Genomic DNA, 19,004 nt, shown 5'->3' with positions numbered 1-19,004 from the left:
GGAAAGTAAAAGACCAGCAATAATTCATATACTGGAAGCATGAGGGGATCACTGTGATCTCCTAGCTAGCAAAAGATATAACTCAGGTTTTAACAGGATTTCTGCTTATTATACATACTCAGAACTCATCACTGAAATCAGTGACACCTAAAATCCATAGGAGCAGGGGAACAATTGTTACAGATATATGCCTTAAAATGAACTCAAAAATACTTTGGCATTAAGTTCTTGGTGAACGAGTTGAAAGTTGAGCATAAACATTTGAAAATGACAATTAGTGTTCTGAAAAAAATAGTGTTTTCAACAGAAGCAGAGAACAAAGTATCTGTTCATAACTGCAAATGCTCGTATGTATGATTCTACCTAAGTCATAAGGGATACTATTTTCCTCCTACTACACTTGACAATAGAAATAATTGAATGCAAAACCTGAATTTAAGAATTAAATTTTCACAGGAACCCATCAAAAGAAAATAATTGTTGCCCTTCGTATTGTTTTCTTTTTCTCTACATAAATTGGGCAGTGTCTCTAGCTTGGAAAGGACTGTGAAACAAATAAGAGACAACTGAATTATTCAGGACATGATATAATAGAAGTACAACTGCAAACATCAAGGATTGGCATGCTTTATGCTAGCATGTCTAAAACCCCCAGGCATTAATTGTACTTTTAGAAATTCTGAATATGTTAGCATCAACATAGTTTTCTTGTAGTTTTTTACAGCAGGTCCCTTTTATTTTTCTTATACCAAAAACTCTGTGGGTTTGAGAGATAATCTCTTTAATTAAAGATGCATGGAATAAAACTCGAACCAAGCCAACTCTCAACATGAAACACTTCCAAGCACACTTATTGTAGTAATATAGTTTGGGAAGCTTTCTGACCAAGGCTGTCCACTGATTAATGTGCTGCCCAACTGCTGGCTAAGTCCTCCATAGTAATACTGTTTCACTGGACAGAATTCAGTGAAGATTTTGTCCTTCTACATGCCTCTAACATTTATTTAGATGCTAAGTATACACATAGACTTTTATCTGCTGCTACAGCTTTCTAACTGAGGCTGGAATGAATAAAATACACAAACAACACAATAAGATACCTTAAGATACACAAACAACTCTTACTGAGGCTGATATGTATCTCAAAGAAATGATGAATCCAATGTGTATTTGAGAAAATTAAAAGGTTAATTGGCTAAGTTAGATCACAAACAACATTTTTCTGCCTTGATATCAGTTCTATTTATACCCAGTGTATGTACAGCCCCAGTGACCCCAACAGCTAACAGTGATGGTGGTGCTACACTGAACACCAATAAAATTTCAGCAATAAAATCAGTTTGCATACATATCAAAGCACATGATAGATGAAGTTATCACTTATAAATAGGAAAAAAAAAGAATGATGGACAAAGTAACTGTCTAAAGTCATACAATAATTCAGTGATCTGTGTCTACTGTGTAAAGCCATGTCAATACCAGAAAGACCAGCAGGAGCACATACTGGCTAGGAAAAAAATTCAAAATAAATATTCACATGTTTTAGAGCTACTTGGATATAATGACAAAATTTTTACATTAGTTGCAATGCCAAAAAGATAATGTATATTTACATTTCTAAAAATCTCTTACTTCAGCATCAAAGCGAGGATCCTGATAGGCATCACTGATATTCACTGGGAGACCTGTGGAAGCGACGAGTTCAGCAATGCTGTTATTTATTAGCCAGTCAGAGTAAGATGATTTTTCCACACTGTCTTTGAAACTATCAAAATGCAGAGCAAGGGAAAAAAAGAATACAATCAGTGTTACTTGCAAGTCCAGCATGTCTTACATGCATATTCATAGGAAAGGCAGAACCATTCACAATTTTTAAGTTACCAAGAATTAACTGTGGAACTGTCATTTGGTATTTATTGAAATGGCACCTCAAAAATTCCCTCCTTTACGTAACTCTTTCTACTGAAAATACCACCAGCATCCCAAGTAAAATATATGATAAATACATGCATTTACCTATTAATCCAATGTGGATTATGTTTCAGGTTTCTGTGGGATATAGGCTTGCCCACCTAAAGCTCTAAATAATATTTAGAACAGTTCTAAATAATATCAGGGTATTTTTAATTTTTAGTTCTAATAATTTTCCTGTCAAAATGCCTTTTTTTTTCTTTTTTTTATTTTGGTCTGAAATGACAGACCTGAATGGCTGAAGAAGGGATCATGAAATAAGTCTTAAAATCAATACTTCAAGTATGTTGCAGCAGGTGGATCCAAGTAGTCACACAATACGTGAAGGTTTCCTTTCTTTTTTTACCTGGTTCAGCTTCTGCCACAATTATTGAGGGGCTAGAGAGCTATCACTAAATGAGCATAAGACACGAATTATGGGCTCAACTCACCACATTCCACTGCCGCTTCTCCAGAAAACTCAGTATCTACACAGACCTTAAAGTCCTCTCCCTATACCCCACCCAATCAGCAGGAAAGTTCTCACTGACCTACTGCAGGCAGGTTTTTGACATTGGTAAGGTCTAGCTATTCATGTGTGAATAAACAAATGCACGTTGTCTTAGTTTTGAGAAGAAAACTGATTAAATTTCAACACCTGAGAAATATTACTTAGAAAAAAGCAATGAAGAAGCTATGGAGAAGAGTACAATAGCTTGAAGCTTTGAAGTAATGCTCATGAATGAAAGAAGGATGCACAATAAAATCCTTGAAAGACTCAAAGTGAAAGGATTGACTTTGTCAACTGTATTGATTCTCTGGAGACTAATTCAACTATGTCACTCATCTGAAAGAAAACTTAATATTCTTAAAAGACTATAAATAAAGGTGGTAATAATAATGATTTACACAAATCTAAGTGCATCAACTTTCATTTGGGATAAGAATTTTGAGTGACTATAATAAATGTTATGTGTATACTTTGACATGAGCTTTTACATATATATAATATAAGGGGTTTTGAGCTAAGTAAAAGATTCACATTCATAATTCAAAATTTATTTCAGGACATCAATACATGAGAAGCAAAAAATCTTTAAGTATAAGAATCTAATTTCAAATGCATAGTTCCCAGTCCATAACTTAAAAATCTGAATGGTATTATCGTTATAATATAAGACACACAAGTCAGGACTGCCTTATGGGTGTCAAGCACTTTAAGCAGCAAACAAATTCAAGTAAAATAAACAAGATAAAATTCATGAAAAAGTTTTAAAAGTAGGTTTTACTACGTTGTCTCCATTCCTAACAAGTGCTTTACACCTATACTTTGGAAGAGAGGCACAACATTCCAGGGACAGTGGTGGTGAAAGATCAGTAGAGGGATTTCAGCAATTCCTCTGTACCAGCCCAAACGGGAAGGAGCACAGATATTTTTGCCCACACAACACATACTCTAGCCCAGGCAGTGACGTGTCCACTACCAGTGGGACTCAGGTTAGAGAACTGTAATCTCAGCTACCTGCTAAAATGTAATCCCATCTGCAAAAATGGCTTCTTCTGTGCAGGGAAAACACAGCCCACAGCACATTCCATCAGGTTCATCTTCATCTAGAATATATCAGAACTTAACCCTCAAGACTTCTAAGTTTTATGTATTATTTTTTCAAAGGGAGAGAAAATTTAGGAGATTTGGCAAATCTGTACTTCAAGAACAAAATCACTGACAAAAACAGGCATCAGTGTGCCATTGTGCATAATAAACAAACTTGATTATGGTACGATGGAAAATTGCAAACTGAACAGATAAATTCAAGTGTGGTATTGCAACTAACAGCAAAGAAAAAAAGCTATGAGTATTTATTATAATATTTAGGGATTAAACAGGTGAGTTGCTAACAGGCATATGTAAGAAGTGCAAAAGAAAAGCCAACTTCTTTTTCAACTCTGTGAGAAAGTACATTAGGGCATGCAAAGCCATATTGTCCTAGGAGCTTACCTCTCATTCAGGTAAAACTTATAACTAGAACAGTTCTCAGCCTACAGTTTCTTTAAATTTCCATTAAAATTTCAAATGAAAAATATTTATCCTAGCTGCTGTAATGATGAAGAAATTCATCTTGCCATTTTTTTTTTTCCACATGTAAAGTCTCATGACTATATTCAGTTACAGCTGCAGAACATAGAATGAAAAGGGCAAAACTCACTAGAAAAATACTCAAATGTCAAGAGCTCACGGCATTGTTCTGTATCCTAAATAACCTTTATTTTCCCACTACAGTGCCAGTAACTCAAGCTGTGCCTGTGCTAGATCCAAATATGACATCATATCTACCAGTCTAACCTTGGTCATTGTAAAACCAACTTCACTCTTCACTGGATAAAAAAAAAAAAAAAAAAAAAAAACAAGAAAAAGCAATACATCTTTATATTAAGATACACAGAAATATACCTTTATAAGTCTTATAAAGACTAGCTACTAGGTTGCACGTGTTTATTCGTGTCTTGGACTAAAGTTAAAATGATCTTGACTTGACTACATGCGAAGTTGGCTATTACAAACTGCTTTGTGGAAACATGCTAATATAACTATGGTAACCAGAAATGAGCCAGCTTGGTTATCTTGACACCACTCTACATTGTTTTGACTAATTTGGCTACAGATCAAGTTTGAGAAAAACAAGAATAACAACCACATCCCTTGATTCATACTCCTGTCCCCGAACAAAAGAAATGTATTTTCACCCCCTAGGAAAGACCAACTGCTACTCTGAAACTCTTTCAAAAGCAGCAACTTGTGATTCTCAGATGAATCACAGATTATTTATTCATATTTAAATCTTCCTGTTTCTTATCACTTGTTTTCGATTTGTCTCACCATTCCCATATCTGAAGTAGTGGACAGGACATGAGAGAGATCTAGCCTCTACCCATCTTTCTGTGTAGCTCTGGACTCTGTTGTTAGTTGGCACATCTTAAAAACAACATTACCCATCTTTTTAATGCTGTAAGATCGATCCACGAGAAGGTTTATGACAGCCATTTGATATGGAGAATTCTCATTCAGAATCAGTATGAATTAATTTGCATAAAATGTATTATATTTTACATTATATGATTATCATATTTGCAAAATATGATAAACACTGAGCCCTGAAAGACAGAAGAAAGCTCACAAGAGCCCTGAATCTTCCTCCCCTCATCAGGTATGTAGGGCATATTATGTGAACTGTTACCAGTGGTATAATCTTGTAGGAATTAATATAGCAACCCTACATGAAAAAAAAAAGCTCTCTCTCTTACTACTTAAAATTAGCCTTTTATAAATGTTTACACAGATCCTAGTAAGCAAAACATATACTTCCGTTTTGACTGGGCTCCCAAATGAGATTTAGTCACAGGAACACAGTTTCTAGGAAATATGTATGCTCTGAGGTTTCTAGGTTTTCCAACTTGACAAGAGCAGAAATAAAATTTTACTGGAAACTTTTCAACACACTGTACAGAGGCATTTTGTAAGAGATCTAAAATAATTTTGTAACTTTTAATTCAGTATTAACCACGCAAAACAATATGTGTGTTATCCACAAGTTCAACAATAAAAAGTCAGTTTTTTCCTGGCTTCTTACCTGAGACATACACATATATATATAAATATAGGCACATATATTTATTCAAGCAAGTCTCCATTTGAAGCAAGGAGGAGTCTCATCTGAGTAAAAACTGTAGGCTCACACTCTTCTATCAAATCTACCCAAAGTTCCATAAGCAAATAAAAGCTTGGTGAAGAAAAATCTAAAACTTTGCGAAAAAGAAAGTAATCCATAACCACAGAAGACATGAGCACTAACCTGTTGTCCGTATCAGCGCTGCATTTTGGAGACAACAACTCAAAGGATTTTGTAAATTTCACCACCTGTAACAAAAAAAGTAACTTAAGATTGTTATTAATATCTAAGAAAACAGTAATGTGAGGTTCCTATATTTAAACTGTATTTTTATCAAATGGTCTTAGAATAAAAATACAATCTGTATTCCTCCAATGGAGAATTCATGTTCAAATTACACACTGTGCACACTTCACTAACAAACAATACAAAACCAAATTATATCTTTCAATTCCAGGAAACTATCATCTAAAACAGGATATGCTTCCCTTTAAAGGCTTTCAGAATGTGAGTTATGGAGCTTTACTCAAAATTCACTTGTTTAATATAGGAAAATATACAGAAAGACCCATTTGCATTACTAATTGCAACCAATTGCACTTAAACATATGTGCCAACAGCACCTATATGAAACATTTTAAGAGTGGCTAACGTGGCACAGAACAGAGGTCATGTTTTTGGATGAGTCCCCAACTTTGCTTCAGTTCTGTATTGTAAAAGCTTTTTGCACAATGTACAAATGACAACATTTTAGACATAGTTTAATATTTAGTTACTCTACAGAGATTTATTTTGACATATAGGTTAAGCCTCCAAAATGGGGGAAAATCAGGAAAATAACCGTTTGCTACTTGTAAAAATTACCAAATGGGTGGCAAGATGCTATTCTCCTACTCCAAATTAACCTAAGATTTATGACCATTTAGAAAAAGTTTAGACTTTTTGGCCATATTTCATAATTTGGTCTAGAGGAATGAGAACTCATTGCTTATGGTTTGAGAAAAAACCTTCCAAGGTCAAAGGCTGAAATAGTACCAAGAGCAGAAAAATGAACTGAACAAAGTCACTCAGAAGTCACTAACACAATGTACTGTTCAGTGGAAAATAAAAATCACATTATACTTGTAAACACAGTGACATTTCATAGGAATGGAATAGAACTGTCTACTGCAATTATAAGATTGGGGGGAGGGGCAGGAGAATTTAGAAAGAAAAAATAAACTAGAAACGTTAAAATTCTATAGCAGAGAATATATAAGTGAAATACAAACCTTGATCTTGCTTTTATGAAAGCTAGTATAATTTAGGGCAAGCTCCACTGAAATTACTTCATTTCTATTAACTCAAATGAAATGAGAATCATATCTTTCCTCCAAGGAAAAGGAATGGGGTTTTTTTCTGCCATACAAACAAACTTATGAGTCTTTTTCTGATAGGCATTTAGACTTGTCACAGCCCAGCAACAAATAATCAACTGCAGAGTCAGTGAACCCAATAATACTTGCGTAGAAAAAAAATTATATTACGAACAATGTTTTTATCCTTCAACTACTTCTCAAGTCAGTAGAATGGAGGACAGTTTGTGTTGAATAGTTTGAAAACACTGGAGGGAGCTACCAGTATGAAGGCAGCCACTTATTTTACTACTAACAACAATACTCATAAAAAAGTTAAGCATTTTTAAAGAGGCTTTCATACCCTATAAATATCAGTACTGCAAAGTCTCAGTGCAAGCCCCTGTCAAAACATCTATCTGTTCAATTTAACAGAGTTCTGCAATGAAATAATTATTCACTGGTCAAGTGGACAGAGCAATTGCAAAAACCAAACCTACTTCAGTAATGCTGAAATTTGTGTTTTCATTTCATCTGCTCAATGTAAAAGCTTATTCCTATCACTAGAACGTGACACTCTCAGCATTTGTATACAAATGTGTCTTTTCCAATGGATTTTGTGTCACAAGAGGACTTATCTTTAACAGCATTTTCATTATTTAGGAACTGAAACTGGTTCTATTATTTATTTTGCAAAGTAGTACAGAAACTTGTTAAAAGGGGCAAACACAGCTATTCCCAAACAGACCCCTGCCAACCTAAAGTGAGCAGAAAATTTCCAGGAGGGGAAAAAAATCCCAGTTGCCACCAAAAGTAGCTGAGAAAACTCCCTGTGTTGCAGGTTCAGCTCTCACTGTCTTGCTGTTCTTCCACACTAAAGATATGGATTCCACAAAAAAATATTAATGAGACAAGTTCAGAAGCTGATTATTGTGAAGACACTTATTAGACTGCTGTAAACCCTGCTGAGTTGCTGAATACACAGGATCTCAGTTAACAAAGCCTTGATGAGTTTATTTTTAGCTGTGATTTCTGAGTGGCCAGTAGTCTGACTGAAGATACATGTTTACATACTAGAATAGAAATTACTTATTTCAGTTTTCAACACTTCAACAACAGATGCAAAATTATGAACACCATAGCAATATCAGCAAAGATACCTGATAATTACTTACTGGATGTTATGCAGAAAAGGTTAGTTGTAAAAATAAGCATTAAAGATTTGGTTGATGATGCAACTGTGTCTGGTTCTGAAACTCCTTGCAAGCACCACCCATTTGATAAGTCAATGGCCTGAAAGTGTTAGCAAGGTTATAAATGTAAATGAAGCTATAGACAGGATTTTTCTTTCCTTCTTGTGGCTATATCATACAAGAAAGGAACTGAGCAAATAAATATTTGATAACAAATTAGGTCATTTTTCCTTTTTAAGCAGACCACAAGAGCAGCTTGCTTCTCAGCTAAGAAGTCATAGCTGCTCTGTAGTAAGCACTAATTCCATCACACAGACTACTGAGAATCACAGAATATCAGCTGGATCACACACCAGTGATAGTTTGATCCATCAGCAGCTTACAGACATCCATTAAATGCCTTCAAGTGGCCATAAGGAATCACAAATGGTATCTTTCAGATTCCATCTGAAAAAGTACCTATACTGGTTTTGGCTCAAGTGGCATTGATTTACTTTGTAGTAGCCTGTACTGATGATATGTTTTAGTTATGTGATGAAAACAGCATTTATAACATAGGGATATTTTATTGTTCAACAGTACTTACATAGTGTCAAGGCCTTCTCTGTTTCTCATTCTGCCACCCAAGGGAATACCTTGAGGGGTGCACAATAGATTGGGCTGATTCCAGCTAATTAAAGGGGTATCCCATACTGTGATACCATACAATGTCATGCGCAGCAATAAATCTGAGGGAAGTTTCCATTGCACATGATGAAGCCCTGCTTTCCTGGAAATGACATATCACCTGCCTGCTGACTGGAAGGATCATATGAATTCTTTATTTTGCTTTGCTTGTGTATATAGCTCTTGCTTTACCTACTGAACCGTTGGAGGTGGGAACGATGAAAACTACGAGGACTGGAGGAGGATTTTGGAGGAAGAGGACCCACGTGAAAACAAAACCCTTTTATGATGACTTAAACTAATTAAACCGTTGCACTTCAGGTTATGAATTTGTGTTCATGGTTTATTGTATTTTTCCCACTTATTGTACCCTATTTTCCCTAAAAATTCCCTTTATCCCATATGTTCTTATGTCCTGTTATCTTATTGGTCAGTTATTGCTGCATTGCAGTATTTTCCTTATATGGCCATCCCTTCCCTATTTGGTTTTTTTTAGCATGTTCCGCCCTTGCTCCTTCCCAGTTCCACCACTTTTCTGGCAAGTTCTGCTCCTGCCCTATATAAGGCAGGAGCCATGTTAATAAAGAGGCCATTTTGTACCAAACTCCCTGAGTGGCGAACCCTTCTTTCCCGGTGGGACCGTCACTGAACTGTCTGTACCTCAACCCACAAGCTTTCACACTTCTAGCCTTCCAATTCCCTTCCCCATCCTACTGGGCTGTGTGGGACTTAGCTGCCTACTGGGATTAAAACATGGCAGTGGTATTGATAAAGATTTGACCTGTACCTAACCCACATTTAGGAACAACATGCTGGAAGAATTCTTGCTGTCCAGTACTTACATATGCCAGGCAACAGCTCCACTACAATAAAAGCAAGTGCTCCACCACTCAAATATTAGTCTTTCTACAGAATGTGCAGCTACACTTACAGGTGATTCAATATCTTCCAGAAGTAATACTGAGCACCGTTCACACTTCAGCAGAGTCTGGGCCCGATGCATAATTTTCTTGACAATTTTCTCCAAGTCAGTCTGTTCCTCAAAGAGATCATTCACTACTTCCAGTAATGCCTGCATACAGGGACAGAAAACTCTTATATTGCTTGTAGAATTAATAAATACATGGAACACTGCAAAGGAGGCATCATCCCTGGGATTGATTTTAATATGAATGATCCATTGAAATCTTCATTCAAAAAAAGTTCTTAATGGTTATGGCAACAGTATTGGCGTGGGGGTATCTGAAGAAAGAAAGAAGTATTTCTCAGTTCATAACTAGGTGCAATCCAACTCCTTGTGAACAGTGGCAATCTTTCAAACTATTTCACTTTGGTCCAAAAATGAAAAAATGGCTGTAATGCAATGAAGTATGGATTGAGTTACTTGATTTTCTATATCGAATTTGCTAGGGCATTTAAACTCCATTTTATTCTTTTATTACCCAATTTTCGTGTTCAAAGCTGGAAAGGAAAAAACCCACATCAATACTTCTTATTCTAACAGCACTCTGATCCAGCCTTTACCACTAACATCTCTGTAAAATACAGTGTTTTAGAACAGAAGGCTTCCCCTCTCATTTCATCAACTTTAAAAAAAATAAGCCCTGTCCTTTCTTACCATGGATCCAAAGAAGTGTGCTTTTTCCTTTATTTTCATTTAGGGCACAGACACTAAAGACCATCAATACAAGTAAGCGTGTAAACTGGAGTGGTCTGAGCTCTTCTAACACGGTGGTCATCAGCAAAATTTTGGTCACACTCACTGGAAGTTGCCACCATTGAGGTCGTGTGATAGGAAAGGCAAAGTATGGACTTGTCCACCACTTGGTACTTGCCAACTAACTTCAGCCATGGACTAGGCAAAGCTAAAGACCACCATGTAGCTGTCAAACGGCAATGACATTTGTTATGCTTTGCATGGCTGAAGCAGCAACAAGAAACAAAGAATCTGTATCTCTAACCCAATTTCCTGATACATCCAACGACTAGAATTTACCCTTTTCTAATAAAGAATGAGGACATCTCTGACGCTTTTCTACTGAATGCCTCTCTCAGAGGATTAAACATTGATTCCTCAAAATTCTGTGTAGTTCCCTGCAGTCTGGGAATCTGCAGCAAATTTTAAGCCTCTGTGTAGTCAAACAGTTATTTTATTTGAACATCAAACAAAGAAAAAAAAACCTCTGGCAGAGAATCTTTTTTATTCCCCAAGTCTCCTCCACATCTCCACCCCAAAATATGATGGTCTGTTGTCAGATCTGAACCGAAGACGAGCTCAGTTTCCTCATGACCCTTAAACATAAGAGCTATTAGAAAGGGCTACTATTAGTTTTCAAAGTAGTGCACAGCATTAGTTTTCACACATGGAAAGCACCAAAATCATGAATATAAAAATTTCAGAGCTCAATATACAGGCCCAGACCACTGTTTTTCCCCTATTTTGTGAAGGAAGAATAGGTTCAGCACTATCAGGGGTATTTTTACTGAAGCTTTGGAGCTGTGATCCGTGCTAACAAAAGTATAACTTCCTGTCATCATTGCAGGAAGGGCGATTTAAAAAAAACCACCTCGAAATTACCATTTTCTTTCTTGAAAAAAATTAAAAAACCTCTCTGACAAGTAAATGACACGAGAGCTCAGCATTATTTTCACTTCAGAACCTCCTGTCCCAACTCATGCATGGCACCAGCAATCATGAGTAATGCATCTCTGCAGACACATGCTGTCAAAACCCTTCACATATAAGGGTTTCTTTCCTGCTTACTTTTAGAAAGATATATCCACATTATTTGCACATGAATTGAATATTAAAAATTCAGGATGGAAAAGGCTTGATATTACTAGAATTTTATGAGAGCTTGAATCTCTGCCAAAGCAACACTCTCTCCTGCACTGTCTCCTGCACAAATGCAATTCTTTCAGCACTACGAAACATGGAACTGACATCAGGAAACAACAGCCACCCCCACAAGCGTATTTCCCTCCCACGCTCTCTGCTTGCTGCTTCAATCAAGACAGAGATCTGTTGAAAACACAGTTTTTGAAATGAAATGTAGTTAAAACTGTCTGCTTAGCAAACACGTACACATAGCTGGACCCTGAAGGAACAAAAGATAAAAGTTTGATATTGGTCCACTATACGTTTTTTACTTACCCTGCTTCTGTCATATTCCTTCCTTGAAGCTGCAAATAGTTGGGCATTGGATATCGCAATGCCACAGAATGGGAGGTACATCTGCATCACCTAGAATGAAAAGAAACTCACCGTTATTAAAAACAACTGCAATTGTTTATAGCAAAGAGACCTAAACTTAGGGGACATGTCCCAAGAGAGTCTCAACTCACTCACTCTTCAGCAGAACACTGAATACAAAACAAAATTGTCATGGGCAAGGCACATAAAGTGGGTGGAAGAGAGATCAAATATCTAGGAAAGAACAAAAGCAATTGAGTTCATGGGTCCCAGCAGTGAGCGTCCTGTGTAATTTCTCTGGAAAACTGCAGATCCTCAACTCCATAAAATGTCTGCTGAAGACTACATTAAATTTCTGTAGACATCACAGCTTCCTGAAGAATATATTCTTTATCTTTCTGGACCGTTTTCTTGTTCTAAGCTCAAAAAGCAAGCTTGAATCACATTCCTGTTGATTTCTAGGGGATGTAGATTTTGGAGAATACCATCACAGTGGAACACAGCACATTGATCCAAAACTATTAGTAAGAAAGCTGATTGTCTTCTCAATGAAGGCTAAAAAAGAAATAGTTAGAGAACATGCTTGAAAAACTGGGCCTTAATGCATCATGACACATGAAGAAAGATTGGAAAAGAGGGACTGGGAACATATTTTGAGATGCACAAAATGACTTTAAATATCTGTAGAACCGGCACTTTCACAAGGATGACAGTGGATCAAAGTCCAAATCCAGCATTTTTAAGCCACATACTGGTAACAAGTCTGTAACATACTGCCACTGCTGAGTGGTTCCCAAGCTTAGGTCTGAGACACTTAGTAAATTTTACAGGTGCTGAATAGCCTTAACATTTGCAAAGCCAGTGGGAGTCGAGGCACTCTGCTGTTTACACAGCCAAAAGAATGCTGCAGCAGCTAACTTCTCTTCGGTCTGTTGTCTGTTTACTCTAAGGAATCCTTTCTGTAGCAAGCTTTGGCATTAAGAGGCCATTTGTCTTTGAAATTCTATTTAATTAGAAAAATACTGTTAACCCAGGAAACGGGGCTATTGAGGCTATTTGAGGAAAGAACCCAGAAGAACAGAAACAGCAGCAACTGCTGTTATACTTTACCTGCTTTAAACACTCCACTGGTCGTATACCCACCTAGTCTGTGTTTAAGTAATGATGAGTTTTTGAAAAGGATCTTCAGATCCTCTGAATTTTGTGCCTTCACAGCTGGCATTCTGTCAGAATAACTGCAGATTTTAAAGGTGCACATCTATCCTGCTAATTTGGAAACATTTTACTTTCAACCTCTTTCCATCATGATTGCCTCTAAAGGAAAATTATATATTCTGGACTCTAAAAACAACCAGATCTTCAGGAAAGAATACACAAAATGAAAGAAAATGTTAGACTGTAACAAATTGATAAGTGGGATTAATTTTTTGGTGGTCAAAACTTCTCTGAGAGAATTTTGCATCTTTCAATTTAGTTTTTATTTCCAAAATTAAACAGAAAACCTATCCATATTTTCTTGTAATGATACTAAAAACACATTCAAATAAGAGATGCAGAACTGAAAAGTTAACTTGAGAAAAATCTGACGTTTAGTGCAATTTTGAATCACATAGTGAGACTGGATACATTTTTACTTAATAAAAATAAGTGAATACTACTATTTATTGACCTCCCATTGGCACCTCTATTCCCAACATTAATGTGACCCTGTGACAATGGAAAGCATACAAGAAGTTTATGAACCTTCAGCCATCACAAAAACATCTAGCAAAAATGTCTTTTTATCAATAAGAAAATATAATTTTGCAATATTTAAAAACACTGCTCTCTGGAACTCAAACTCCAAGGCACTGGCTCTATACAGAAATTAACATCCAAAACCCACTGCTTTATGAATTGTCAAGAGTCTGGAAAGCCGCTGACATAACATTGTTCTTTTCACCACTCAAACTAATTGTGTAAGGTGTAGTGTAACTAAGAAAAGAGACACAAGGCTGTTTAAGATAATCAGTAGGAGAAATCAACAAATGGCAACATCTATGATGGAAAAAAACCCAAGAAAAACACTCCTGTCAGGTAGAGAGAAACCACCCTGTGATAAGATACATCAATTATCTCTGTTTACCTAAGAACAACTGGAAAAACAAACACCCACTGTTGTTCCTCTTTCGTACTTTCTGAACTCTGAGGGTGACTGCTACCTACCTTTGGCAAAGTGTAATACAACACCAAGTAAACAAAGAATGAAGACATTTCTAATGGTAACTGCATTTAAAATAAGATTTTTTAAATCAAAATTGTAGAATGGAGTAGAAAGCAGTTATCCTGTCCTGATTTCGGACTACAGATTTAAATCTGCAGTACTAATACTTACAAGCACCTCCAACATGTTGATGTTATGGCTGTTGACACTCCATACAAACATGGAATAATGTAATATTCAACTTTTATCTGTCTGAGTCACATACTGTAAAGGAGATGGTATTATTATGCCAGATTCACACTTCAGGGATTTTCCTTCCAAAGAGAATGTAAAAAGTTGAGGAAATGGCACATAACACCATAAACTGGACACAGCCTCTTTCCCTCCTTTTAAGTGACAGGTACATAATTACTAATTCTCTGGTGCTCCAAGATAAAAACATACTGCATCACTAAAACATAATGCACAGTAATTCTATTTCCATTCCTGGTGACTACTACTATTTCTCCTTAAATAGAAGAATGTAACTTGTAATGAGCATAAAGCACAGTCCATATTTTACTATCATAATTCTTCAGCATGGATATGCTTCAGTAATATAATAATGACTTTTGGTAACAGCAAATGAATTGAACAGAAGACTAAAACGTATTGTAAGGAGAGAGTATTGAATGGTTGGCCATAGACACACTGTTAAGCATCACATGACAGGAAATGACAATTATAAACGACGTGGTTATTTTAAATTGTCTTGGTGAGACAAGACCTCGTTAAGAAGGAGCTGGGCTTTTCTCCATCTGCTGTTCTTCCTGTAGCACTGAACAGGCCAGGACAGCTTGTCTCTACCAACCAACATCTGTACAGGTTTTACAAAACAGTTTATTAAAGTGAGGCTAACCAGATGCAGCAACTGTGTTCTGACACCGGGTCCAAAGGTTGAATATGCAACGTGTTTCCTTTAGATCAATGCACAAAATATTAGTGTGAAACTCATGGAAAAACACCCAATATAACCTTCTGAAGTGCATAAAGTAATTTCCCTTTGTTACACTGAAGGCCATAAAAAAAATAGTTTTGAAGCAAAATGGAATATATCTGAAAGAAAATTTCCTTCCACATTTATTTTAAACTAATTACAGGAAAAGAACCTCCAATTTTATCAAACTAAGCAATTTTCTAAAAAAGCAAATAGACAGAATTAAAAAAAAAATCAAAAGCATAGCTTTAGCAGATATAACTCATTAATTTATTTTGTCTAATAAGGCTAGTTGTAATGATTCATCAAAGTACTATTTGGCATATTGAAAAACAAATATAAATATAGATAAGTATGTAATAGTATATTTTATAAAAACTATGTTCAGGCTGAATAACAATCTAATGAATCTGCTGAGATGTTGAAAGATACTATTCCTTTTTTCTTTTTTGTGCCAACTATAAGGCATTCAGATACAGTCACTGCAGGTTAACAAGATTCTCATACCTAACCCTCCAGTAAGTACTATGTCCTTGGGCAGCAACTACACTCATGTCACAAATTCACAGCAGCACATAAAAGCTAAAAAGTTGTGCTCACAAAATGTTCAATATTTTATCAGGGCAGGAAACCTTGATGAAAAGAAGATGAAGTAATGGGCACTGCTTCAATATCTCACTCTCTTCTAAATTCTATTATTTCATCATGGAGTTATTTTATGGTAGGAGTGTTAAGTCATAACTACCAAGGAAACAAACAGTATAATTACTGGAAGTTTTAGTATTCAGTTATGTAGCTACCTTTATTTTCAGCTATGTCTTGAAGATGACGTATCTTTACTGCAAAACTACACCAGTTTCGATCAATGAATGCCCTGACCATAGTTACTTTGTCCTTCCCACAGAAGGATATATTCCCATTGCTTTAGTATCTCCACACATCTCCAAACTGAATGCCTAAAGATAGACCTTTGAATAAGAACTGAAGCAGTATAGTCTAATATTTGGAAGTATAAAGCATTTCCAGATTCTGCAATATTAACTGCTCAGACAAGAAAGCTACAAACTGTGCTCATGTTTCATTGAGTTTTGTTTGTTTGTTTTTAATGGCATCAGTTCTGAAATCCGTACGAAACACAACAGTTCTCCCTCAGAATTTTAAATTGCAGGTTTCTGTATGTTTCCTCTTCATAATCAGTTGTACAGGCCAAAAGTTTCATATCTGGTTGCAGAGCTGTCCGGGCACATCAGCATCTGGACACCTACACTAGAGCATCACAGTGTCTTGAGGTGTGACACTCATTTTCGTTTCATCTGGCTTTTCATAGATGATGAGACATAGAATACATAAGTTAATAAAATGCTTATTAGTGTTCCTCTGAACTGCTAAAAATAAGTTAAGGGTTTCTTCTCATGATCTGGTCTTAAGTTTCACAATAACTTCATACATGATACAAAATTTTTTTATCATCAGAAACAGGAAGGAGTAGACCTCTGGCCAATGCCTGTCCTCAAGGGATACCACCTTTCCCTTCACCACACAGTCCGGGGATGAAGGTCCTTACAGGACCTGCAAACTCTTCCCTTGCTACACAAGAAAAGCCTTTGCTGGTTCCAACTTCAAAAGTTCAAAAGGCTATTTTCTAGAACTGTGTACCTCATGGGAAGTAAGTTTTGAAAATTTCCCTTCATGAGAAGAAGGTGTAAAAGCAACAAAGCTGCACACACACAGACCTGCAATGCTAACCATGAAAAACAGTCAGTGCTGCAATGGCAGCACACTGCAGAGGTAAAATGTTAGCTTCACGCTTGCTGGCTGGAAAGCAGCCCTGAGTTCAGCTTCAGATAAGTGCAATGACATTTACCCTGCCTCCCCCTCACACGGTTTTGCCCTAACCGAGCATCCTCCAGGAGTACACGCTGCCATAACTATCCAATACAGTCTAACTCATGGATTCTGGCTTACTCCAAGCACCTGCTTGCCTGTGGTCACAAAGGAAAACAATTCTGATGTCTGATGGAAGAAAGAAGCCTCTCAGCAATGCTTGTGTACTCACTCTGGCACAAACTCCAGGTTAAGCTCTCAGCAAAGGCCTGTCTGGTTCAGTTGTTTTCTTTAGCGGCCACAGGAGCCACTTCTCTTTATACAGCTTGCTCGGAAAGCCTGGGGGGAAAAGAAGCTAGAACAGACTTCCTAGAAAGAGAAAAGAAGCCCTTTCAAAGTAAATGTTGTTGCTATAGTTTAAAATGATAAATGTTTTGTGGACATACTTTAAACGCAGTCAGGGAAGCCAGCTGCCCTTTGAAACACTTCCTAAGGTGTTCAAAATAGGTTCAGAGAACAAAATATTCTACTGAATTCTGAAAAGGATAAATCAAATTCAATTGCAAAATGGTTAAGCTCAAGCATTCATCCAAATTCCTTTCCCTTCTGCCAGCTGTGCAGAGTCTGGCTACCCACACACCTGATAAAATCTAATTGTCATTTAAGTTTGCAATTCTCAAGAAATATTTTCCATAATTATTTTTCCACCCCAAGCATGGAAAAACATGGTTGGTAGAGACACCCCTTGAATTGTGGGCACCCAAACAGGGTGCATAGCTCCCACCTTTATCAGTGAACCGGCAGAGGCTCCTGGGCCAATCTTCTACTGCCTCTGATTTTATTTATTAGTTGCCATTTGCACGTGGTTATTTATGCAGTACCAAAACAGTGTGCTAATGCTCGCAAACATCCAGCATCCTCTCTGACCTATAAAGCTCATTATTTAACAATGGAAGCTTTTGGTGTCTGCGAACAGCTGAAAAGGACCACGGGAGCAATTCTTCAGCACTGACTCTGTGCTTGCCTCCCTCGTATAATAACTGGCACACGTTCAAACTAGATAACTGCGTCACCAGACAGATTACAAAACATGTCTCAGGTAGAAGCAGACTCATTACAGTTTTAAAACCTGAATCCTATGTAGGTCACTGTCCTCACAAACCATGGCACAGGGAGACTATCACATGCAGGACCAAGGGGCAGGAAAGGGCTCGAGTGCAGCTTAAATGTGTTCAGTCTCAGCCTCTCATCTTTCTGCAGGCCCCATCACTGCCCTCTGGTTGCTCAACACAAACCTCATCTTTCTCTTCTGCTGTGCACACAAGATCTTTAAATTGGGAAAACAAATGAACAAATTGAATTTCATTTACAATAATACACTTGTAAGACTGTTTATACAGTCAGAACTATACACATCTACTAATCATATCTTTTTTTATGGCAGGTATTTGAGGGTTTCTTATTCATAACTCCCCTCACTAGCACGGAGTGAAGCTCAAAAAAATCTAAACAAGTCATGCTGAATTATTCTGTTACACAAACGAAAACATTGGCAGTGTCTATTAAATATATTTTTAATGATATTCGGTAAGACGTATTTAAACATTTTAACATTGGATTAAATTTAGCACTCGGTATAATGTGGAAAGGACAATAAATTGTACTGTAAATTTCCATAGAGTATCTAATTTTAAATGCTGTTGCTCCAACTGAATCTGAAATAGGAAAAAATTCTGCTAAAGACTAGAAAGCCAAAAATAATTTAAATATATGTAAAAAAAACCAAAAAGGCTACTATTCTAGGATCCAATAGTCTGATCTCCTACATGCAAAGTCCAGTTATTTTCACAGCAAACTTCTCTATATTTTACCCAAACCTGCATCAGTGACAGCCACTAATAAGCCCTGTCCCAGCAAACACTTCAAACTGCCACTCTGTTACTCAACATGTGATATTAAGCCAGGATTTCTAGCAGGAAAAATTAGAACGAGAGAAG

The 19,004-nt window shown here is 36.7% G+C and overlaps 1 protein-coding gene across 4 annotated transcripts in view; it reads right to left on the bottom strand.

Moving 5' to 3' along the window:
- Window positions 1–19,004, bottom strand: part of PDE11A (phosphodiesterase 11A) — a 130,005-nt gene that overhangs the window by 68,520 nt on the left and 42,481 nt on the right. For all 4 annotated transcript variants that reach the window (XM_027678467.1, XM_027678464.1, XM_027678466.1 and 1 more), the window contains exons 3-6: window positions 11,966–12,055; window positions 9,743–9,883; window positions 5,802–5,866; window positions 1,633–1,765 (exon numbers count right to left, since the gene is read on the bottom strand). In XM_027678467.1, the coding sequence (XP_027534268.1) occupies window positions 1,633–1,765; window positions 5,802–5,866; window positions 9,743–9,883; window positions 11,966–12,055 (429 nt within the window). The remainder of the gene's footprint in view (window positions 1–1,632; window positions 1,766–5,801; window positions 5,867–9,742; window positions 9,884–11,965; window positions 12,056–19,004) is intronic.

The sequence above is a fragment of the Neopelma chrysocephalum genome, unplaced genomic scaffold (genome assembly GCF_003984885.1).
Source record: "Neopelma chrysocephalum unplaced genomic scaffold, ASM398488v2 Primary Assembly neopelma1_44, whole genome shotgun sequence".
Classification (NCBI taxonomy): Eukaryota; Metazoa; Chordata; class Aves; order Passeriformes; family Pipridae; genus Neopelma; species Neopelma chrysocephalum.
The sequence above is the reverse complement of the archived record's forward strand: the minus strand, read 5'-3'. Positions and strand labels throughout refer to the sequence as shown.